The sequence below is a fragment of the Crocodylus porosus genome, unplaced genomic scaffold (genome assembly GCF_001723895.1).
Source record: "Crocodylus porosus isolate Cpor-Errol unplaced genomic scaffold, CroPor_comp1, whole genome shotgun sequence".
Taxonomy (NCBI): domain Eukaryota; kingdom Metazoa; phylum Chordata; order Crocodylia; family Crocodylidae; genus Crocodylus; species Crocodylus porosus.
This window is the reverse complement of record NW_017728918.1, coordinates 10,747,567-10,768,370: the sequence shown is the minus strand read 5'-3', so window position 1 is coordinate 10,768,370 and position 20,804 is coordinate 10,747,567. Positions and strand designations below refer to the sequence as shown.

Genomic DNA, 20,804 nt, shown 5'->3' with positions numbered 1-20,804 from the left:
CAGCAACTCCAAATCTGGGCTCAGAGATTGGGGGCAGATGCTCCGATACAAGGACCAGAGTTTGCCCTGGAGCAAGGGGCTGCTCTGGAAACAGCGGGAGCCAGGCCAGGCCCCAGCGGAGGTGGCCGTGGCGCGCGCCGTGACCCGTGGCCCCAGGCAGGTCGCCGTGCGCCATCCCGGGGATCAGGGCCCAGGCAGCGGGGGAGGCGAGGCCTCCCCACCCCCAGCCCGGCAGCTCCGAGCCCTGACAAACAGGCAGCGGGAGGAAGAGCAGATGGAGACATTTATTAGCAGTGGGCTGGGAAGCAGGCGGTCGGCTCCAGCCCGCCGGGAAGCGGCTGTACCCGCGAGGAGCGTGCCTGGCCCGTCTGTGCCCGGGGCTCACGTGCTGGGCGGCTTCCTCCCCCACCCACCGTCCCCCCACTGCTGTCCTGGGGGGCTCGGTCCGCCGCACTGCCAGCCCTGGCCCATCCACCCGCACGGGCTCATCTTTCTCCTCCCCTTGCAGACCATCCTGCTACCCTCTGTCCCCCGCTCGAGGGCATCCCCTGTTCCCACTCCTTCCCTTGTTGCCGACTGCCCTGGTTCCCTTCAGGGTCTCTCGGCACTTGCAGAGGGAAAAAGGACAATATCCTCTCTTCTTTTGCTCCCTTATCTTGGACCAGCTCCAGGAGGCTGGCTTCCCTTATCCTTGCCCTCACGCCGCACCAAAACCCCTTCCTGCCAGCTCCCCTCCAACTGCAGGCGCTCCCAGGACGTTGAGCCTCCAACCAGGTCTCCCTTTGCTGCCCTGCCTCCCTCTCCTCTCCGCCAGATGCTCCTAGTGCAGGGGTCTGCCTCTCCATTTGATCCATGCCGGGTGATGATGAGGGTCAGCGTTGTCCCTGAATGCAAGCTGCCGTGGGACTCCTGCAGCTGGGCTTTTCTTGCGGATAAAAGGGACCAGGTCAACCCAGAGTAACTCCGCATCTCCACTCTCCGTTCAGGAAGCTGCGTTCTCCAGCAGCTCAACTAAGCCCATTGCAATGGAGATTCATTAACCTTGGCAATAGATAATGGATCTATTATTATTATTATTAGTAGTAGTAGTATTGGTTAGGTATCCATGTTGTAGCAATATGAATTTTCATTTCTACCCAGGAGAACTTTTATAATCTGCTCTCTCCTATGCCTGGTGAAGGGTGTGCGGGCCCAGCAGCTTGCAAATAAATAAAATAATTTGTTTGCATATATCAAGTTGGTCTAATAAAAGATACCACCTCTTCCATTAGTCTTATTAGTATTAGTATTTGCATGATTATTATTAACAGCTGGAGAGTCTCTGGTGTTATAAAGTCCTTTTGCAGCCTGCATGCAAATACGTGGCTTGTGGGCTTGGGAGGTCTCTGCTCTGAAGATAGGGCTCCCCATTTCCTTCCAGCCCCAGCTAAGCCCCCAGAGCTGCCCCGTGGCCAAGGCACACAGCTTACCTGGCGTTTGGCTGGGCTTGGGCAAAGCCCCTTGGTGTCATTGATGCAGGGTGGCCTGAGGAGCCTGTCTGGGACCAGAAGCAGTTGGTGGACTAATGATCTCTGCTGGGAGATAGGGGCGGGGGTGGGGGTGCACCTTGCAGGGAGACATCAAGGCGGCGCCCACCTTCATCCCCCTGCCTCACTTGTGTCTCCCTATTAAGGCGGGGGCAGATGGAGACATGATCTGGGCAGGCGTTTGAAAGGAAGACTCGCGCAGCTGCGTGTCTGGATCCCAGGAGAAGCATCTGCACGGGCAGAGCAGGGAGGCAGTGGGAGAGACGCCAGGGAAAGGGGGGACCCCCCATCACGGGAGGTGTTCAAGGCGGTGGACAGACTGGTTGGGGACGATTTACACGTAGCCGTGTCTGTGCTTTGCTGTGGGCCGGATGTGATGCCTGGCGCTGTGTCGGGGGCGACTGTGGTTTTGCTTAGATGTTGGACGTCGGGTTTGTCCGGGCTGGTTCGGACAGGGCTGATCCTGCCTCAGGCAGGGGTTGGACTAGGGGTGGCCTCCAGAGCTCCCTTCCAGCCTCTATATGTTTCTCTAAAAACTGGGTGCTGCTTCATCAGCAGCCACGTACCCCCTACTAGCTATCGACCTGGACCCCCTCAACATCAGCACATCTGGTTGCCTGCATTCGCTTCCACTCCATGCCACTGCCTTCCTGGCCTGTGAGCTCCCAGGGACAGGGCATGTGTCCATGCAAAGCTCAGTGCAGCAGGGCCCTGGGTGCACCCAAAAACCCTGCTGCAAATCAAGTGATCAGGTGGCAGTTCTGTGGGCTGTCTAGCAGCCTTGCTCTTATGGGTGCTTTCCTCCCCTGTCTTTTGCTGCCGTGCGCAAATAGCAGCTCAGCGCTGTGCAAACATCTGCAAGGGCATTCCTGTCCGGACTGCTGCACGCTGCTACCCGCTTGGCATGGGGCCTTCACTGGAAGTGAAACAACTGGCCTTTCCTGGACTCCAGCCTCTTGCCAGGGTGCCAAGATCATGCTCTGCTCCTGGCCGCTGGCCGCTGAGCCCTGCTGTCCTCTGAGATCCTCCGCTCCTGCAGTGACTTATTCCTTTCCCAAGTGACAGCCTACAGGATCCCTGTGCAATGGAGCGCAGGGTGGTGCAGTGAGCTGGGCTTGCACAGGCAGCTTGCACTAGGGCTCTCAGCGTGCCCTTTGCTCCCTGCACTGGATGGCAAATACATTTTATGAGCGGGCCCAGCTGCAGCACCTGCCGCGTGGTATGGCCTCGGATACCTGTACCTGCTTCCAGTTCTCCATAAGCTGAAGGTGCTGCTGCCGAAGTTGTGAGCTGACAGAGGGGATGATCAGGACATCAGAACAGCCACGTACTGATGTCCACCTCGGTCCGTCGTGCCCAGTGTCCTGAGATCAGGGCCTGGAAGAGGGTGACCTGGGTCCGAGCAGGGTTTTCCCCCCGTCCCTCTCTCCCTCGCAGCCTCCAGCATCGAAGGTCCCGGCAGGTCGGACGCGGAGGCCGTGCCCCTCACTCCCGGCTCAGGAGTGACCGATGCCCCTTTTCTCCAAGCCCGTGCCCAGTCCCTTGGTGGATCTGGCTGGACTCTCAGCTCCCACCACATCTGGTGGCCATGAGTCCCACGCTTTAATACCATGCTGGGTGGAAAAGAGCTCCCTGGCGTTCATTTTAAACTTACTGCCAACTTTTTTCACACTATGCCCCCTTGTTCTTCTCTGATAAGAGACGGTTAATAATAAATCCCTATTGATCTTCCCTTTGCCATTTCATATCTAGTAAGCCCTGCTCATGGGTTGTGGCCTTGACCAAGCACTTTGCTGCTTTGCTACCCAGGAACGCGAGGCCCGAGCGGTACCACCCTGCAGTTATTCCAGCTTCGGTGTTGCAAGGGAGCGTGCTTGCTGCACCTCTCTGCTGCGAGATAACTTGTGCAGGGAGGTTTTATTTGGAATAAGCAGCATTTGAGATGGAGAAGAGCCCAGTGGTTATCCCTAGTGCGTCCCCCGGGCTCCCTTTGCAAGGCTGGTGCAGAACAATGCAAAGCTTTCCCTGGGATCCGGACACTCACCTACAGACCGGTGCAGCAAAGGCACCTCAGTGAGCAGGTGAGGAGTGAGGTCAGAGCTCGCAATGGCTGACGGACCGCAAATGGTCCCCTGGGTATGTGGCTCCAGTTTTGTGCCCCCCTGTTGGAGCAGGGCACAGGGCTCCCTGCGTGCACACAACTCCGGTTTGCACCAGGCTTCCCGAGCGTGACTTTGGAAGCTCCTTTGCACTGACATCAGGACAGGGTGGTGGCTGGCACCATAGTGGGAGGAAGCCAAGAAGCACAGTCATGACAGAGAAAAAGCCCATCTGCATCCTCTCCATCCCAGAGAAAATCCCACCTCCATCCTCTAAATAATCCCCCTTCAGGGGTCTGATGACTGTTATGGATAGGCAGTGTCATCCCCCCTCAAATCCCTCCTTCGATGCGGTGAGCAGATACTTCGCCTCCCTCAGCTGCATTGTCTCCACCCCAGAAGTGGCTGCATCTCAGGGGTGATTTGCCGTGCCCTCTTTGCAAGCTGGTCTGTGTGTTGGCGGATGGGCTCCCAGCTCCTGCTGGGGAAGGCAGGCAGCTCTGACTTGCACAGGCCCTGACATCGCGGGGTTTATTGTATCAGGGAGTCACGACGGCTTTGTTAGGGGAAAAGTCCCATCTCGCTGCTGAGCTGCTACCCTGGGGCTAGATCATAAAGCCAGTGACTGAGAGAGGTGTTAAACAAGGGCCAAGTCAATCAGCCCGGTAGCGTGCGTGACTCCTCCTCGCAGCCAGCCAGAGGCCGAGAGCCGGAGCTGGGCGAATAGCAGGGTTTTCATTTCAGTAGCTGAACTGAAGATGGATTAAAATAACCCCCAAACCCCATAACCCCTCCCCCTACCAAAAAACCCTGGTTCAGGTGGAATCAAACAGACATTTTCCGGGGGAAAAAAACAGAAGGCTTTGGTTCAACCTGACATGCCTCCTTTGGCCGGAGGTAAAGGTGTCCAGTTTTAGTTGGTTAGTTTTTTTTAGCAGAGTGGAGGTTTTTTTCCTCTCCGCTTTTGCTGAAATTACTGTTTTCCCAAGACGCCAGGTCTACCTCCTGTAATCAGTAGAGTTGCCTGGGTGCCTGCCTACCGTGAGAGATGCCAGGTCTACCTCCCTTAGCGATGAATGGGGCTGATGGGTGTCTGGCTGGGGCGAGAGGGAAATCAGGTCTATCTTCCATAGGAAAGAATGGGATTAATCAGGTGGGCGAGACATCAGGTCTACCTCCCATAGGGATGAATGGGGCTCCTGTATATTTTTTTTCCCATTTTTGTTGGGGTTTTTGTCTAACTTCAGATGCATTTGAAGTGAATTGTGCCATGCTGAGATGCCACGTTTCTGAAATGCACCATTCTCTTTTGTGACCAAATCTCAACATTTTTAAACTGTTTGCCTTCTCCTCACCCCCTGGCTGAAGTTATTCTACATAACTATATATAACTAGCCAAGTCTGTCTGACCTGTTCCCATAAATAGTGGGGAATAAACCTGTCACGCAGCTACTAAGCACCATGCCTGGACCATCAAACACACCCTAACTTGCTCCGGGTGTAGCAGGGGGAAGAGCGCACTGCCCACGTCCTGCCATTGCAAGGACAGGCACTGGGTTGTTAAATGCACTCAAGAGATGCCAGGCAGAAGCCGTGTCCCGAATACAGAGGACGGCAAAACCCTTGCAGTCCTTACCAATCTGATTGCGGGGGGAAATCCCTTTCTGACCCCAAATGCAGCATCGGTCTGAGCCTGAGCGCAGGGGCAAGACCCTCCAGCCAGGAGCCTCCAGGGTTGGTGCCAGCAGGAGCCTTGGCACAGCCCCGTGCCCATGCCCAGCCTGGGCTGCAGCATCACCCGGGCAAAAAAAAATACCCCTGATCTTTGTAGCAACAGGAGGGGGGAAAAAAAATCCTTCCTGGCCCCGCGTGGCAATCAAAGCCCAGAAAACAGTGCTCAAAAGAGATTGAGTACTTCACGGCGAAGGACCCACTCCTCAAGGGTGGGTGTGTGGCGCCGAGCCATGGTATGCCACTCTCTGTGCCCCCCGTGCTCCTGGCACAGGAGCTGGGATCTCTTCCAGCCAAGCCGAAGCCAGCCAGGGTGGGAGGTGTGGAGGCCCGCTCGTGCCACGGCCGTACGGTTCGGGAGCTGGCTCCGCTCCCCGAGCCAGGCGTGGGATCCCACTGCCCCGGGCTCCCGTGCGGGATGGGGCTTCTGAGCCTCTCCCTCTTCTCCAGGGCCTTGGCCTTGCCGCTTCGTGCAGACCGGGGGGCTTCAGCCCTGCTTCCTTCACTCATGCACCGCCGTCTCTTCCCGCAGGACAGTGATGCTCTGCTCTTAGCCCCTCGGGCCTCGTCAGGATGTCGGGAAACCCAGAGACGCTGAGCCGGCTCCGGGGGACCTCTCTCCGCAGCCTGGGCGGGACCCTGGACTCCAGCCTGGTGATGGTGCCCATGGACCTGGACAAGGAGGAGGTGCGCATCCTCAAGGTGTGCTTCTACAGCAACAGCTTCAACATGGGCAAGAACTTCAAGCTGGTGAAGTGCACCGTGCTCACCGAGATCCGGGTAAGGGGCGAAGCGCGGGCGGGGAGGTGGAGCGACGAGACCCCGGGGCGTCCGCATGCACGAATAGGCCACGAGATGCTCTGCGGGGCTGGGCCGCTGTGCACGATAGCCCGCTGGAAAGTAGCATAGCCAAGCCTGTCCAGACACCAAGGCCAAGTAGCTTGCAACCCCGAGCCGCTGGCACTCCCTCTTGTCCCCGCCACTGACAGCCTTGGGGCCCAGCACCACATCCTCTGAGCGGCTCCAGAGCGAGCGCTGATGGAGCATTTTATGCCTCGGTGGTCCCGGGGTATGCAGGGTACCCACAGGCCAGCCTGTCCTCCTGGCCCCATGACCTGCCAAGAGGACTGTCTGTCCAGCCAGGCCCAGCGCAGGCCTGGTGGCAGCACAGAGCCAGCCCCGCTTCGGCTGCAAGGTCAAATGGGTCAGCAGTGAAGGGGAGCCTGTATTCTCTGTGGCCACAGGGGATGGGAGAAGACAAGAGAGGGATGAGATGGGATTGAATAGCAGCTATTAGCTCCCTGCAGGGGGGCTGCAAGGAGGATGGAGCTGGGCTGGTCTCAGTGGGGGCAGATGACAGAAGGAGCAATGGGCTCAAGCTGCAGCAAGGGAAGTTGAGGTTGGATATTAGGAAAAGTTTTCTCACTAGGAGGGTGGTGAAGCACTGGAGTGGGTTACTCAAAGAGGCAGTGGACTCTCCACCCTTGGGGGTGTTGAAGCCCGGGGTAGACAAAGCCTTGGCTGGGATGATGGAGTTGGGGCTGGTCCTGCTTGGAGCAGGGGTTGGACTCGATGTGACCCCCTGAGGTCCTTCCACCCTCCTTGTCTCTGATTCTAGGACTAGGAGCAATGGGCCTAAATTGCAACCAGAGAAACGTAGGCTGGAGGTGAACAAAGCGTCCTCGCTGTGAGGCTGGTTCAGCCCTTGAGCAGGCGCTGGCATTTCCGTCCTTGGGTATTTCTAAGAGCAAATGAGACAGACGCTTCTGGGATGGTTCAGTCAGGAATGATCCTGCCTTGAGAAGGGGCCGAACAGGATAGATGCTGGAGGGCTCTGCCAGCCCACTTGTTCTCTGAATCCACAAATGGTGTTGGCCATAAATGGTGAGAAGAAAGCAATTTTGGAAACATCAGAGTGGTCCAAATGTTTCCTACAGGAAATAGTGTAGGTCTTCATTTCCAAGTAACCTTTGGGGGCCAGTGCGAGGAAGGTTACCTAAGTGTTTAATAAACTCACCTTCCCTGAAAACAAAGAAAAATGTTCTAGCTGATCCAATGCAAAGTTATCCTCAGGCTTTCATTTCAGTCAGGGGCATTCACGTGCAGCTCATCCAGCTCCACAGGCCAGAGCTGGTCACCGGGTCAGACCGACTCAGATCGGGTCCGCTGACGGCCCCGCATTGACTCACAGCACCACGGAGCCACGGGGCTGGAAGGGAGCTCCAGAGCTGCCTCTAGTCCAACACCTGCCTGGGGCAGGATCCAAACTATCCCCGAAAACCCATTATCTAAACTCTTCGTGAAACTACCACTGACCCAGACACGGCACCAGGCATCACACCCGACCCCGCCGGGGGGAAGGAAGGGGGCCACAGCAGCCAACATCTTGCTTCCGCAAAACGGTGTGAATATACGCTTGAGACATCCCAGGCAGAGGCCGTGCCCCTGGGACAGAAGAAGGCAAACCCCCCGACTTTGTACCAGCAGGACCATGGGGGGGGATCCCTTCCTGACCCCAAGTGCAGCATCGGTCTGACCCTGAGCACAGGGACAGGACCCCCGGGTCTGAGTCCCGGCAGGAGCACTGGCACAGCACCGTCCCCATCCCCAGGCCCAGATCCATCCTCTGTGAGCTGGATCCAGTCCATGGGCCACAGATTTGACACGCCTGATTTTTGGTGAATGAAATGGAGCTGAATCTCTTTGGCTCTTAGAAAGAAAATTTTATCAAAATGTCATTTCACTTGGCTGCTGGATGGACTGATCCAGACCCTCCGCACGGTCAGAGGAGTTACCAGCTCCGGGACAGGGAAAGAAATGAGCGGCTGCTCATCCCATTGGCTGATGCTGGAGATCACAGTCGATTCAGCGTAGCAGCTCAAGAGAGCTGCAAGCTGTGCTATTCCCAGGGAGCGGCTGTTTCCAGGGCTTTCTGTGACGGGATGTACTTGGGAACAGAAACCCGCCTGCTAACGTCCCCAGCCAGCAAAGCTGGGTCTTGGCATGCAGGGAATCGGCGCGGAGATATCTGCAGGCTGCCCAGTTCTCATTCCTGCCCCAAATCCTCCAGCTGGCTTGGGCGAGCCGTTCCCAGAGCACAGCCCCTGTTTCTGGTGAGGGGTGTGGGACGCATGATGATGCACGCCCCAAAGTTTTGACTCCTTGCGGCATCGCCAGGCATGCTCGTGGGTACACGGTGCAGAGCAGTTTTGCTAAGAGTTTAAATTGTGGATTTACCTGGGGTGCTTTGGAGAGAGCTGGCTTGCCTCAAGCAGGGGTTGGGCTAGATGTGACCTCTCAGCTCCCTGCCAGCCCCGCTGCTCTAGGATTTCAATGATTTCTAGGATTTCTGCAATTATGGATGTGTCCGGGCTGGTTTGCACAGGGCTGATCCTGCCTCAGGCAAATGTGACCTCTGCAGCTCCCCTCCAGCCCCGCGGCTCTAGGATTTCAATGATTTCTAGGATTTCTGCAATTATGGGTGTATGTGTCCGGGCTGGTTTACACAGGGCTGATCCTGCCTCAGGCAGGGGTTGGGCTAGATGTGACCTCTGCAGCTCCCTGCCAGCCCCGCTTCTCTGTGACTATGACGTGCAAAGCTGGTGCCTGGCATGAATGACAATGAGCCTGAATTAGTCAGGTGCGTCCCAAGGGCCCTCTTGGGCACCCCCCAAGTAAAGTGGGTTTGTCTGTAGGATTCCAGGAAAAAAGACATCATCCCCGGAGAAATCAGGGGGCTGTGGGTTGACCCCAGATCTGTTTATCCTGGGCTTTGACTCGCACTGAAACAGGTGCAGGACATTCTCGAGCCCATTGCTCCTTGTCCTGCCATCCACCACTGAGACCTGCCCAGCTCCATCCTCTTTGCACCCCCCGCAGAGAGGTGAAGGCTGCTGTTCAGTCCCCCTCGGTCTTCTCTTCTGCAGACTCAGTCAGCCCATTTTCCTCAGCCTCTCCTCGCCAGTCCTGTCCCCCAGCCCTACAACCATTGCCTCGTTGTCTTCTCCAACTTGTCCACATCCTTTCTGCAGTGGGGGCCACAGCTGGGCACAGGACTCCAGATGTGGCCTCCTCAGCGCCGACCAGAGGGGAAGCACACCTGGTTTTTAACAGCTCTCAGCAAGGTGGAAAAAGATGCCGTATCCCGTGGAAGAGCGGAGCGCGGGGCTCGGTGATTTTTGCCCTGTCCGGACCGTAGGATTAACACCCTTCTTCTTGCAGAAAGGTGGCATGGCATCTTTCCCGGCCCCGAGAGTCCAAGGCCGTTGGTTGTGGTGCATCTCCGCTGAAGCCCCGGCTGAGCTAGGACCTCCCGAGCAGAAGCATTTCTTGCCTCCTCTCTTCTGCCACTGGGGCTCCTGCTTGGAGGGGATTTTGGACCATGCCACGAGGAGTTGAAGGAAGTGGGGAGCTCTGAGCTGTGGAGGTCTTAGACCTGGGGGCCTGCCCCATGGCTGGGGGTCACAGGGGGGGAATGAGTGAGCTGGGCCAGGCAGGCAGGATCCCCTGAACTCACCCCAAGCAGCATGGCTTGATGCCCGCCAGGGATCCTTAAGCAAATAAATGGCAAACCTCCATCGGGAGGTGGCTTTCGGCTGCTTTTCCAAGGCCCCGGTGATAAGGCGCAGCTGAAGCCGGCTCAGCGTGACCCTGGGCCGCCTGGCTGTACCCAAACAAGGAGCCCGGCTTGTCTGTGACCCTGAAAACAAGTCTGGAGCTATAGACTCCTAAGCACTGCCCTTTCCCTTCCTTCCCCTCTCTTTGCCCTTCCAGCAAGCCATCTCGCCCGTGCTTCTTCCCACGAACAAGCGCTGACTGCTCGCACAGCCGACACTCCCGCTGTGGTTCAGAGGGCGGGGGGAAAATACCCTAAAGTTTTCATAGCAAAGCCATAATGCGTAGGAAATACATGCGGTCCCCTTCCTCCAACTCTGAGCCTTTTCCTCGTGGGCTGTACTTTGAAGACACCATCTGAGCATCAGGCGCGCCGGGTCTAGTCAAAAGTACAGCCTGTTCTTGCAGCGAGGCTTGGTAAATTGTCGAGCGCAGCAGCCGGCGCGGGGAGGATGGGAGCAGAGCGGCTCTTGCAGCAGCCACCCAGCAAGCGGTCCGGTGGCACCCTCTAGTGCAGCCTCGGCACCGATGGACGTCCTAATTCGGGTCCTTTGCTCGATGCGGAACTGGGTAAAAAGAAGCTAAAAATAGATGTTGGATTTCTCCCTGGACGCGGCCTTTTATCTTGGGAGGCCACCGGCCCATTTAAGTCCCTGTGAAGTATCCAAGAGGACCCCTTTTCCCAGGACAACCCGAGCTCATTGGGGTTGACTGCCATGCAAGCTGCGGGTGGAAAGGATGGTCCTGCACCTGTTTCGGCGCGAGTCGAAGCCCAGGATAAACAGATCTGGGGTCAACCCACAGCCCCCTGATTTCTCCAGGGACGATGTCTTTTGTCCTGGAATCCTACAGACAAACCCACTTTACTTGGGGGGTGTCCAAGAGGGCCCTTGGGACGCACCTGACTAATTCAGGCTCATTGTCATTCATGCCAGGCACCAGCTTTGCACGTCATAGTCACAGAGAAGCGGGGCTGGCAGGGAGCTGCAGAGGTCACATCTAGCCCAACCCCTGCCTGAGGCAGGATCAGCCCTGTGCAAACCAGCCCAGACACATCCATAATTGCAGAAATCCTAGAAATCACTGAAATCCTAGAGCTGCGGGGCTGGAGGGGAGCTGCAGAGGTCACATCTGCCTGAGGCAGGATCAGCCCTGTGCAAACCAGCCCGGACACATCCATAATTGCAGAAATCCTAGAAATCACTGAAATCCTAGAGCCGCGGGGCTGGAGGGGAGCTGCAGAGGTCACATCTAGCCCAACCCCACTTGAGGCAAACCAGCTCTCTCCAGAGCACCCCAGACAAGTCCACCACTTAAACTCTTAGCAAAGCTGCCGTCAGCTCGACATCACGCACACCACGCATCACACCCGCCCCTGCCACGGGGGACCACCGCGGGGCTGTGTGGTTACACTCGATCAGAACTGACTCCAGGGTGACACCTGCTTTGACCCCGGGAGCCCCGGGACGCGCAAACCGGGCCGCCCTCGCTCCGAAGAGGACGAGGCTGCAATACGGGGAGAGTGCCGCGCCGGGGAAGGGGCCGCGCGGTTCTCACCCTCCCTCCCACCCCGCTTCCCCCGCAGGAGGTCATCAACTCCATCCTTCTGAGCGGCCGCATCGGGCCCGACATCGAGCGGGCCGAGTGCTACGGGCTGCGCCTCAAGCACGTCAAGTCGGACGAGATCCACTGGCTGCACCCGGCGCTGACGGTGGGCGAAGTGCAGGAGAAGTACGAGTGCCTGCATCTCGAGGCCGAGTGGAGGTGAGCGCTCGGGGAGCGTCCTGGGAATGGGGGCTGACCAAGTCGGACCCCTGGGTTCACTTTTACGGAGTGGGTCCCTGTGCATCTAGGGTGGGGGGGTCAGGTCAGGACCGAGGAGCTTAAGCAGGGCTGGTCGCAGGGTCTTGAAGGGGTCTGAATCGTTGGGGTATTATTTTCTTTAAGGTATGACCTTCAGATCCGCTACCTGCCTGAGGATTACATGGAGCGCTTCATGGAGGACAGGACCACTTTGCTGTACTTCTACCAGCAGGTCAGATCATCTGTGCTCTCGAGGCTGGTCCTCCGCGGGCCTAAGGGGGGTCCGTGCCACTTACCTGTATGGTCCCATGATGGCTCTGGGGTGCTGTGTCCCCCCCCCGGGTTCCCGCCTCTCCTGGCCTTCAAATCTGAGCGCCCACCCATTCATAAGCCAGGCGAATACGTGAGTGTTTCTCCCTTTTGAAACCAGCAGCCCCAGAATCAAGGCTGGGAGGGACTGTCAGGATCATCTAGTCCAGGCCCCTGCCTAGGATCCAGGCAGATAGCCCCCTGCCCAGCTTCTCCGAGGCACCTCCAAGGATGGAGACCCCAGTGCTGGGCAGCTGTCTTCTTCCAGGACAAGGGCTTGGTACAAGGTGCCTGGGAAGCTTGTTGAAAGATGCAACTTTGCTGGCTAAAAAAAGCAGGTTTTAGGTTGGTGAGCGAGGTATTGTGCGCTGTATTCGGCATTTGAGGCCTGGCTGTAGATCAAGGTGTTCTTGGCGTGTGTGGGATGGTGATGCATTTGGTGGCGGCATCTGTAGGTGCCGGCAGGTTTTCGGCGCGCCGTTGTCCTTCTGGTGGAGGAACCCGGGCCCTAGAGAGCTGGTGTGGATGTTGGAGCCGTCCAGAGAGAATCGGCTGGAAGGGCGGTAGCTTCTGAAGGTCTGGTGGGAATCAGTAAATAAGTCTGGATGGTTAATAGTAAAGGTTGGGAAGTGCATTTTCCTTAAAAAACTCTTTTTCAGAGTGGCTTCTGGAGAGGTTGCATATTGAGGGGCCGTCTCTGTGCCCAACGTCAGCCACTGAAGATAAAACCGCTGAGGGTGATGAGTTGTGTAACACGCTACGGTTGGGCACCCCCATGCCGCCCCTGTTCTTGCAGCTCCTTCAGGCAGTGCCTTCATGGTGTAGGGTGTGTGTTTGTACTCTGGAGGTATCACCGGCAGCAAGGAAGTGGTCTACATTGTGGATTTGTAGAAAGTTGGCCTTTTCAGTATGAGCGGTCTGAAGATGGCTGCTAGAAACCCCTCTGGTTCTTCAGTGAGTTGGATGCAAGCGATCTGCCAGGGTTTCCCTGATTGTGAGTCCTGCAAAACTCTTGTGCAAAATATTCCTCGGGTGGGAGAATGAGGGATCAGGGTGGGGATGGAGGTGAGGATGCCTTTCAGTTCAAGGCCGGTGAGGAGTCTCTTCCACTTGCCAGCTCTCCCCCTCCTCAATGCAGCCCTTATGTGCATGGGTGACGATCTCCCCCTTCATCCCCTGGTTTGGGTGGCTTCACTTTCTTCCAAGGACTGTGTGGGTCTGTCAGCTAGGAGGCTGCAACTTCTGTCACCCGGAGATGTGTTTGGCTGGCCGTGGTGGGAAGGGCGTGCGAGAAGGGTTTCTTGAGACTGTGGATGAATTGGTGCGAAGTCAGCGGAAGAATCCTTCTGATTCCCCGTGCACCGGTGTCTTCTCCACGTAGATGACCTCGAAGAGAGCAGATAGCTCAGACTGAGGCCTGGGTGGGTGCCGTTGGTGTCGCGGTGGGTTGCTGATGGTGTGACAGGTGCTTTTGTCCTCGGACAGAAGCTTGCAGGCAGTAAATCCCCTGAAGATGATGTCTTGCTTCTTGCTTGAGCTTTTCAGCTGGGCTTTGCCGTTCACGGAGGTTGTGGCTTTCCCAGCTGAAGTGGCAGGTGCCGGTGTCACCTGGGCTGCGGCTCTTGTAGCAATCCTCTTTTTTGGCTGGGGTGGTTCAAGGAACAGGCCGGAAGCATGCAGCTGCTATAGTAGAAAAGTTTTGGGCTGGACTTGCTGTGCCCGGTGGGATCCCTTCTGCCCTGAGCATCCATGAAGCCCAAGAGAGGATGCTTTTCCTTGTAGATTTAACTCTCCAGTCAGGACATGCCTCCTGGCCCATGCCTGCTGCATTCACCCTGGGTCAGGGCAGCCTGGGGATGGGGGTGCCCAGGCTCTTGACGTCTCCCTCTCTCTGCCTTGCAGCTCCGGAGCGACTACATGCAGAACTACGCCAGCAAAGTGAGCGAGGGCATGGCCCTGCAGCTGGGCTGCCTCGAGCTCAGGTACGTACCGGCTGGCGTAGGGACGTGGGACTCTTTCTAGCCAGACACCCTGCCCTTGAGGCCTGTGGTGGATCTGGCTGACCTCTCAGCTCCCACCGCATCGGGTGGCCACGAGCCCCACGCTTTAATGCCATGCGGGGTGCAAAAGGACTGCCTGGTGTTCATTTTAAACGGACTCCCTGCTCGTTTCTTTCTGTGGCCCCTGGTTCTTGCATGCTGAGAGGCAGTCACTAACCAATCCATAGTGACTTGCTTTTCACCATTTAGTTTGTTGTCAACCCTTCTCATGTTCCCCCTCAAGCATCTCTTTTCTGCACCGCCCAGACCTGGCCTCTGCAGTCTCTGCTCGTGCCTCTCCTCATCCTTGTTGCCCATCTCTGCACTTTCTCCGGTTCTTCTACCTCCCTTTGGAGGTGCAGGGACCTGAGCTGGGCGCAGGATTGAAGGGGCGGATGCCCCATGGGCTTATAAAGGGGCATCATGATACTTCCCATACTTGTGCCTGATGCCTAGTCCTCTGGGACACAGTGAGTTGGGAAAGTGCAAATCAGCCTGCGTGTTGCCTTGCACCAAGATGATGGATGCAGGCACACGGCGCAAGGTGAGGAGAAAGCAGGGGCTGAAGAAGGAGGCACGGTCAAGACAGGAGCATGCACGGGTGTTGTGGGAGCGTTAGATGAGGGGAAGCACTATCGAATTCAACCCCCGCTGGGCTCCCCCGGCTCCTCCTGTCCGTGGCTGCGGCTGGGAGCAGCATCGAGCCTGGAAGCCGCGGCAGACACGGAGAGCCGGGAGATGCGGGTGCACATTCAGAGCCCGGAGATGCAGCTCGTGGGCCGGGAGGGGGAAACCATCCCGTGTCACTGAGCAAACTGGGCCAGTTTGAACCAAGTGAGGATTTGGCTCATCGTTTTCTGACTAGCGTGACCCGGAGTCCAGACGTGGATCCGAACGGCGCGGGGGGGGGGACTGGCCCGTGCCCAGCTCCACAGACGCTGCTCCCATTCGTTCCAGTGGGAAGGTCGTGTGTGAAGCCGACGGCTGCGTTTCATAGTTTCATAGTTTCTAGGGTCGGAGGGGACCTGAGTAGATCATCGAGTCCGACCCCCGCCACGGCAGGAGAGAGTCCTGGGGTCAAACGGCCCCAGCGAGGTGTACATGTGGTCCGGTGGCTGGCTGGACATCCAGGTCCAGATGGGGGACTGGGATTTGACCAGCACCGGTGGCGGGCAACAACACGGTGGGCTGGTCAGCTGTGGGGACAGGAGTCTGGGCTTTCTCCGAAGCGCTGACCTCTACCACTTGGGCGAAAGAGAGAGCGGCGTTGGTTACAGGCGGCGGTAGTCGGCCGTTTCCTGCCCGCTGCAGCGAGGTGCGACATGCTGCGTCAAGCCATTGCTTTTGCATCTGGGGTTTTCCTTCGGGTCAGTCTGTTTTAGGGTCCAGGTCCCGACTCGGATGGGTCTGTAGAGCCGGGGGGGTGGTGTCCGCCCCCATGCACTAAGGCCACCCCGCTGGTGGGGGGATTCGGGGGGTGAGATGGGGGCATTCATGTCTGACCCCCTGCTCTCCCCGCAGGAGGTTTTACAAGGACATGCCTCACAACGCGCTGGATAAGAAGTCCAACTTTGAATTCCTGGAGTAAGTGGGTGCATTTTAGCACCCGTTATTATATTTTTCCCTTGCTTCTCCTCCCCAGCCTCTCCTGGTCTCCACAGAGGCCTCCTCAATCGAACCTAAAAACTGGTGGTCCGGGGAGAAGGGCAGCTGCCTAGGTCCAGGCACTCAGACTCAGCACCATCTACCAGCCTTGTTGAGGTTACGTGGAGCCCAGTACGGGCACGGCTCCCACCCTGTCCCAGTAGGATCCATTGGATGATCCAGTAGGAAGGGTTTGGTCCTTATAGTATCATAGGACTTGAGAAAAATAGTGCTGGGAGGGACGTCTGGAGGCCATCGAGTTCAGTCCCCCGCCCAAGGCAGGGTCAGCCTTGTCCAAACCAGCCCAGACAAACCCATTGTCCAACCCCTGCGCAAAATTGCAGTCACCCCTGACCCAGCACCAGACATCACACCCGACCCTGCCCCAGGGAGAGCAGGGGACCACAGCAGCCAGCGTCCCACTGCTGCAAAGGTTAAATACACTTGGGAGAGCCCAGGCAGAGGCCGTGCCCTCGCTACAGAGGAACTAATTTGCCCATGGGAGACTATTCCCTCCTGATCCCCAATGCAGGGGCAAGACCTTCTAGCCAGGAGGCGCCAGGGTTGGGCGCAGCCCAGTCCCCAGCCCTAGCCTGGGCTGCAGCAGCACCTGGTGCTTCTAAGAAAAGCAAAAAAAAAACCCCCAACCCCCCCCCCATCAGCCTGGGTTTCTCTCTGGTGCCAACAATGGTGCCAACTGGGTGCCCCCCTCACTGGGAAGGAGTTTGAGAGCTTCACTTCAGTTATCCGTCAAGTGGGGATGAAGCCAGGCACAACTTGCCAGCCAACGGAGGACGAAACCTTCACGACCCCTTTGCAAGACCCTGGTCTAATCATTGCCCCTCTCTGCAGCCACAGATCATGAGGGCTCATGGTAAAATACTGTATTTTCTCACACACACCGCCCTGGAATCGAATACATCCCTTGTGTTTGAAAGGCAGAATGAAGAGGAAAAATAATCTTTCCTTGGTTTAAATAACTAAACAACAGCCACGGGGCTTGCTCGTTTGTTCTGTTCCCTGTGGGGGGCTGCAGATTTTACTTTTGCTTTGGCCCCGCAAGCAGCCCAAACGGCTCTTACCACATTTCTGGCACATAGTGCACACTGTAAATTCCAGCAGCTGGCTTTTGGGAGGAAGGTACATGTTGCATTCGTGAAAATACGGTACCCCGAGCTCTTCTGAAATGCTGATGGCAGGGGAGGCTTTGGAGACGGTCCCAGGGGGATGGCTAATCTCGCTCTCTCTGCCGTCCAGGAAGGAGGTTGGGCTGGATCTGTTCTTCCCAAAGCAGATGCAGGAGAACCTGAAGGTGAGGGGCGTCTCGGGCGTTCAGGTTTGGGAGGAAACGCTCCTTCCGAGGGCAGTGCCGTGCATCCCGCTTGGGAGAGGAGGGGGAAACACGGCCCCGGTGCAAAGGGGCTGCAAACCTGGGGCAGGGCAGCACCAGGCCCATCCCCGCGGGGCCCGGCTGACTCCACGGCCTCCACCCCGCAGCCCAAGCAGTTTCGGAAGATGATCCAGCAGACCTTCCAGCAGTACGCCTTGCTGCGCGAGGAGGAGTGCATCCTCAAGTTCCTCAACACCCTCGCCGCCTTCACCCACATCGACCAGGAGACCTACCGCTGCGAGCTGGTCGTGAGTCCCTGCCCCGCGGCCGGGTCCTGGGGTGTGGGGCCGGGGCTGCTATACACCGCGTGCCCCTTTATCGTCTCCCCCTGCTTCTTCATAGCCAGCTGCTGCCTCCGCACCCCCGGGGTACCCATCGGTTCTGGTCTTTCCCCTCGTGCCTTTACAGACAGCGGCCGTGTCCCCTTGTAGCCTGAACTTCACGAGGCAAGCCCTGGCAATACGGGGTTTCCTCTGGAGAAGTCATCGTGCACGTTGGGGGAAAATGCAGAGCACGGGGCATCATAGTGCCCGGCAGGAGACCTCTGCTCCCTGATTGAGCCAGCCCGGGCAAATGCTCTTGAAACCTGCTTTTGAAACTTCTCAAACTCCCCTTCTTCGTGGCTCCCAAAGCATCACAGGCACCCTCCCTTTCTCCAGGGAAAGCAAGGGGCTGAGGGCACAGTCCATGTCTAGCATGAGGAGGAAAGAGTTTGTTAAATGCAATGGAGGCAGAGGCTGTGCCCCTGCTGCAGAGGAAAGCAGCCCCCCCGGTCCATATCAATCTGACCGGGGGCGGAAAAATCCATCCTGCCCCAAATGCAGCATCGGTCTGACCCTAAGTGGAGAGGCAAGACCCTCTAGCCAGGACCTCCAGGTCTGAGTCCCAGCAGGAGCATTGCCACATCCCTAGCCTGGGCTGCAGCAGCACCCAGCACTGCTGAGGAAGGTGAAGAAACCCCTGTCCCCTGTAACAGGAAGGGGGAAAAATTGTTTCCCAGCCCCATGTGGCAGCCAGCAAAGCCCAGAAACCTGGGAAATACTAAACCCCCGCCACCGTGCTCTGCAGCCTGGGCACAGCAAGCAGGACTCCTCCCAGCTGGTGCTGGGAGCAACGCTGTTCCCTGGGGTGCAGTTACTTCCGAGCAGATCAGATGCAAGTCTGCACCGGAGAACTTACTCCAGGGCACGTGCTGCTCATCGAGTGGCAGCGCCGGAGTGAGGTTGGAGTCCGGGTGGTGCAGGAATTACAGGAGAGGCAAGGGCTGTTGTGGGCAAACACTTTTATTGGATCAACTTATAGCTGACGGGAGAGACATCACCCCCAAATATCCGAGTAGCATTAGCAACGTCGTTCCTTGCCCAGTCATCCTCTTAACGCACACGGGTCCTTCACCGCCTCGCAGCAGCACTGCTTGTGGGAGCTGGCCGTGTGTCCTCTCCTTACCGCAGAGTAAATTTACCGTGGAGCGACTTACTCTGGGGTAGATGCACCCCGTCTGCACTCTCCATCTCCTCTGGTGAGGCAGGCCCTGACCATCCTAGCGGCCTCCTCTGTACTGGACGTGTGTCGCTTGAGCCCGGATGTGAGCACGGGTGATGGGCGAGTGTGCGGTATTCCCAGCCCCACGGCCACGAGCGCTTTCACTTATATCTAGGTGTCTTGTACAGGAACCTCCATCCGAGGGCTGAATTGTACCTTAGCAAGGGCTTGCTTCTGCAGTGCTGTTTCACTAGAGGCACGCTTGCTTTTCAACATGGTGAAGGCAGGAGGGCAGCGGGGAGCTGGGAGCCCCACGAGGACCCCTGCTAGCATGCAGCTGGCTCTTCCCAAGCTCCCACTGTGCAGATCACTGTAGAGGCTGGGGAAGAGACGGGGGCATAGGGAGGATGGCAGGGTGGAGTTGCATTGCTCCAGAAGGGAACGCGCCATCTGAGCTTTCCGCTCTCTGCTCTGGGACTGAGCCCTGGGAGGCACCTTCAGGACAGCACCAGGGAGGAGGATAATTCCCTGCAGGGAAATGCCAAGCCATAGAAAACATCCCCCGGGGGGCTTTCTTTCCTCCTGGAAACCCTTGTTGTAGCTGCTAGTCCATGTGGGTGCTAGTGCATTTCCCCTTCCAGATGGGTCGGGCTGAGCAGAATTCACCCCTGTGATGCCGAGAGGGTCCTAAGTATCCACACCCCCCCCGGGGCTCTTGGAAGGGGGTGTCAGGGGGTCACATCTAGTCCAACCCCCGCTCCAAGCAGGACCAGCCCCAGCTACATCATCCCAGCCAGGGCTTTGTCTACCCGGGTCTTCAAAACCTCCCAGGATGGAGAGTCCACCACCTCTCTGGGCAGCTTGTTTCAGTGCTTTGCTACTCATGTCCAACCCAGCGTCCCAGTACAAAGCAAGCTGGAGTGAATGCATGTTCCCCTATGCACTGGGAGATGCAGGTTCAAATCCTGTGTCCACTAACAGCAGGGCAATGGGTTGGCTTGGTATCTGCAGCATGGACCTGATTTGCAGCTGTGGGGAAGCTAATGTAGCAGCTCTTGGTGTCTCACCTGCAGGGGCTCAGCTGAGTTATCCTGGCCCAGAAGGGATCTCAGTCCAGGCCCGTTGGGCAACCCATGCCTTCCTGCTGCCCTTCTCTAGCCAACCTCTGCTGGAGACAGGGGAGCAAAGTCCATAACCGTGTCCTTCTTTTCCCTTCCAGCAAGGGTGGAACATCACCGTGGACCTGGTCATTGGGCCCAAGGGTATTCGGCAGATGACGAGCAAGGAAGCAAAGGTATGGAGGTGGTCAGGGCTGGGTGGTCCCCAGAGGAGGAAGAGGGGATACATACACCTACCCCTGCCCACGTCTTGGGTGTGGGTCCTGCTGGCTATGGGACAGGAGTATGGCTTTTGCTCTTTGTAGGGACCTGCTGGGTGTGGGTTCTAGGAAACGGGGCCGGCGGGGACCTCGGGAGTCCATCTGCTGCAGCCCTCTATTCAAGGCAGGGCCAGGCCTTTCTGACCTGCACTTTAAACCTTCCAGTGATGGATGCAGGTCTCCAGGAAGTCATTTTGTGATTAATGAAGTCAGATAGCAACACTGATGGAGTCCATTGGTGTCATGGTGGACTCCATCAGTGTTGCTATCTGACTCCATCAGTGTTGTTTGGGAGTCACAACAGGCTCTCTCTGTTTGGGGACTGTCTGTGATGTGTCCCTAATGGGCTCCGGGCTACAAGAAAGACCACAGGCTTGGTGGCAAAGAGCGGGGAGGGGTTTATGATCCACAAACAAGTCTAGGCGCTACTGTCCGTGGCACTAGCCGGGTTGTATATAGGTGTGGTGCAGGCACGAGCACAAACCCCTAAGGCCAGTGCGGAGTATGCAGGGTTCCCATGTCCCTTTGTGTACATGGATCAGATGGCTTCTTGTCTGTAGCAGACACATCCCAGTGCTCACCCACCACTAACACGTCTTTAGGTTGGATGAATGGACTGGAAGGTGGATAGAAATCTGGATGGGCTGTCAGGCTCAATGGGTGGTGATCAATGGCAGATGGTATCAAGTGGAGTGCCCTCGGATTTGGTCCTGGAGCCAGTTTTGTTCAGTATCGTCATGAATGATGTGGAAGATGGGATGGATGCATCCTTAGAAAATTGCAGATGAC

At 57.3% G+C, this 20,804-nt stretch overlaps 1 protein-coding gene across 7 annotated transcripts in view; it reads left to right on the top strand.

Moving 5' to 3' along the window:
* The window catches only part of PTK2B (protein tyrosine kinase 2 beta), a 70,147-nt gene that overhangs the window by 16,519 nt on the left and 32,824 nt on the right, over positions 1–20,804 (top strand). For all 7 annotated transcript variants that reach the window (XM_019537270.1, XM_019537268.1, XM_019537266.1 and 4 more), the window contains exons 2-9: positions 5,889–6,136; positions 11,556–11,734; positions 11,918–12,005; positions 13,985–14,064; positions 15,643–15,705; positions 17,023–17,077; positions 17,263–17,403; positions 19,857–19,931. In XM_019537270.1, coding sequence (XP_019392815.1) covers positions 5,930–6,136; positions 11,556–11,734; positions 11,918–12,005; positions 13,985–14,064; positions 15,643–15,705; positions 17,023–17,077; positions 17,263–17,403; positions 19,857–19,931 — 888 coding nt within the window. In that variant the 5' untranslated portion in view covers positions 5,889–5,929. The remainder of the gene's footprint in view (positions 1–5,888; positions 6,137–11,555; positions 11,735–11,917; positions 12,006–13,984; positions 14,065–15,642; positions 15,706–17,022; positions 17,078–17,262; positions 17,404–19,856; positions 19,932–20,804) is intronic.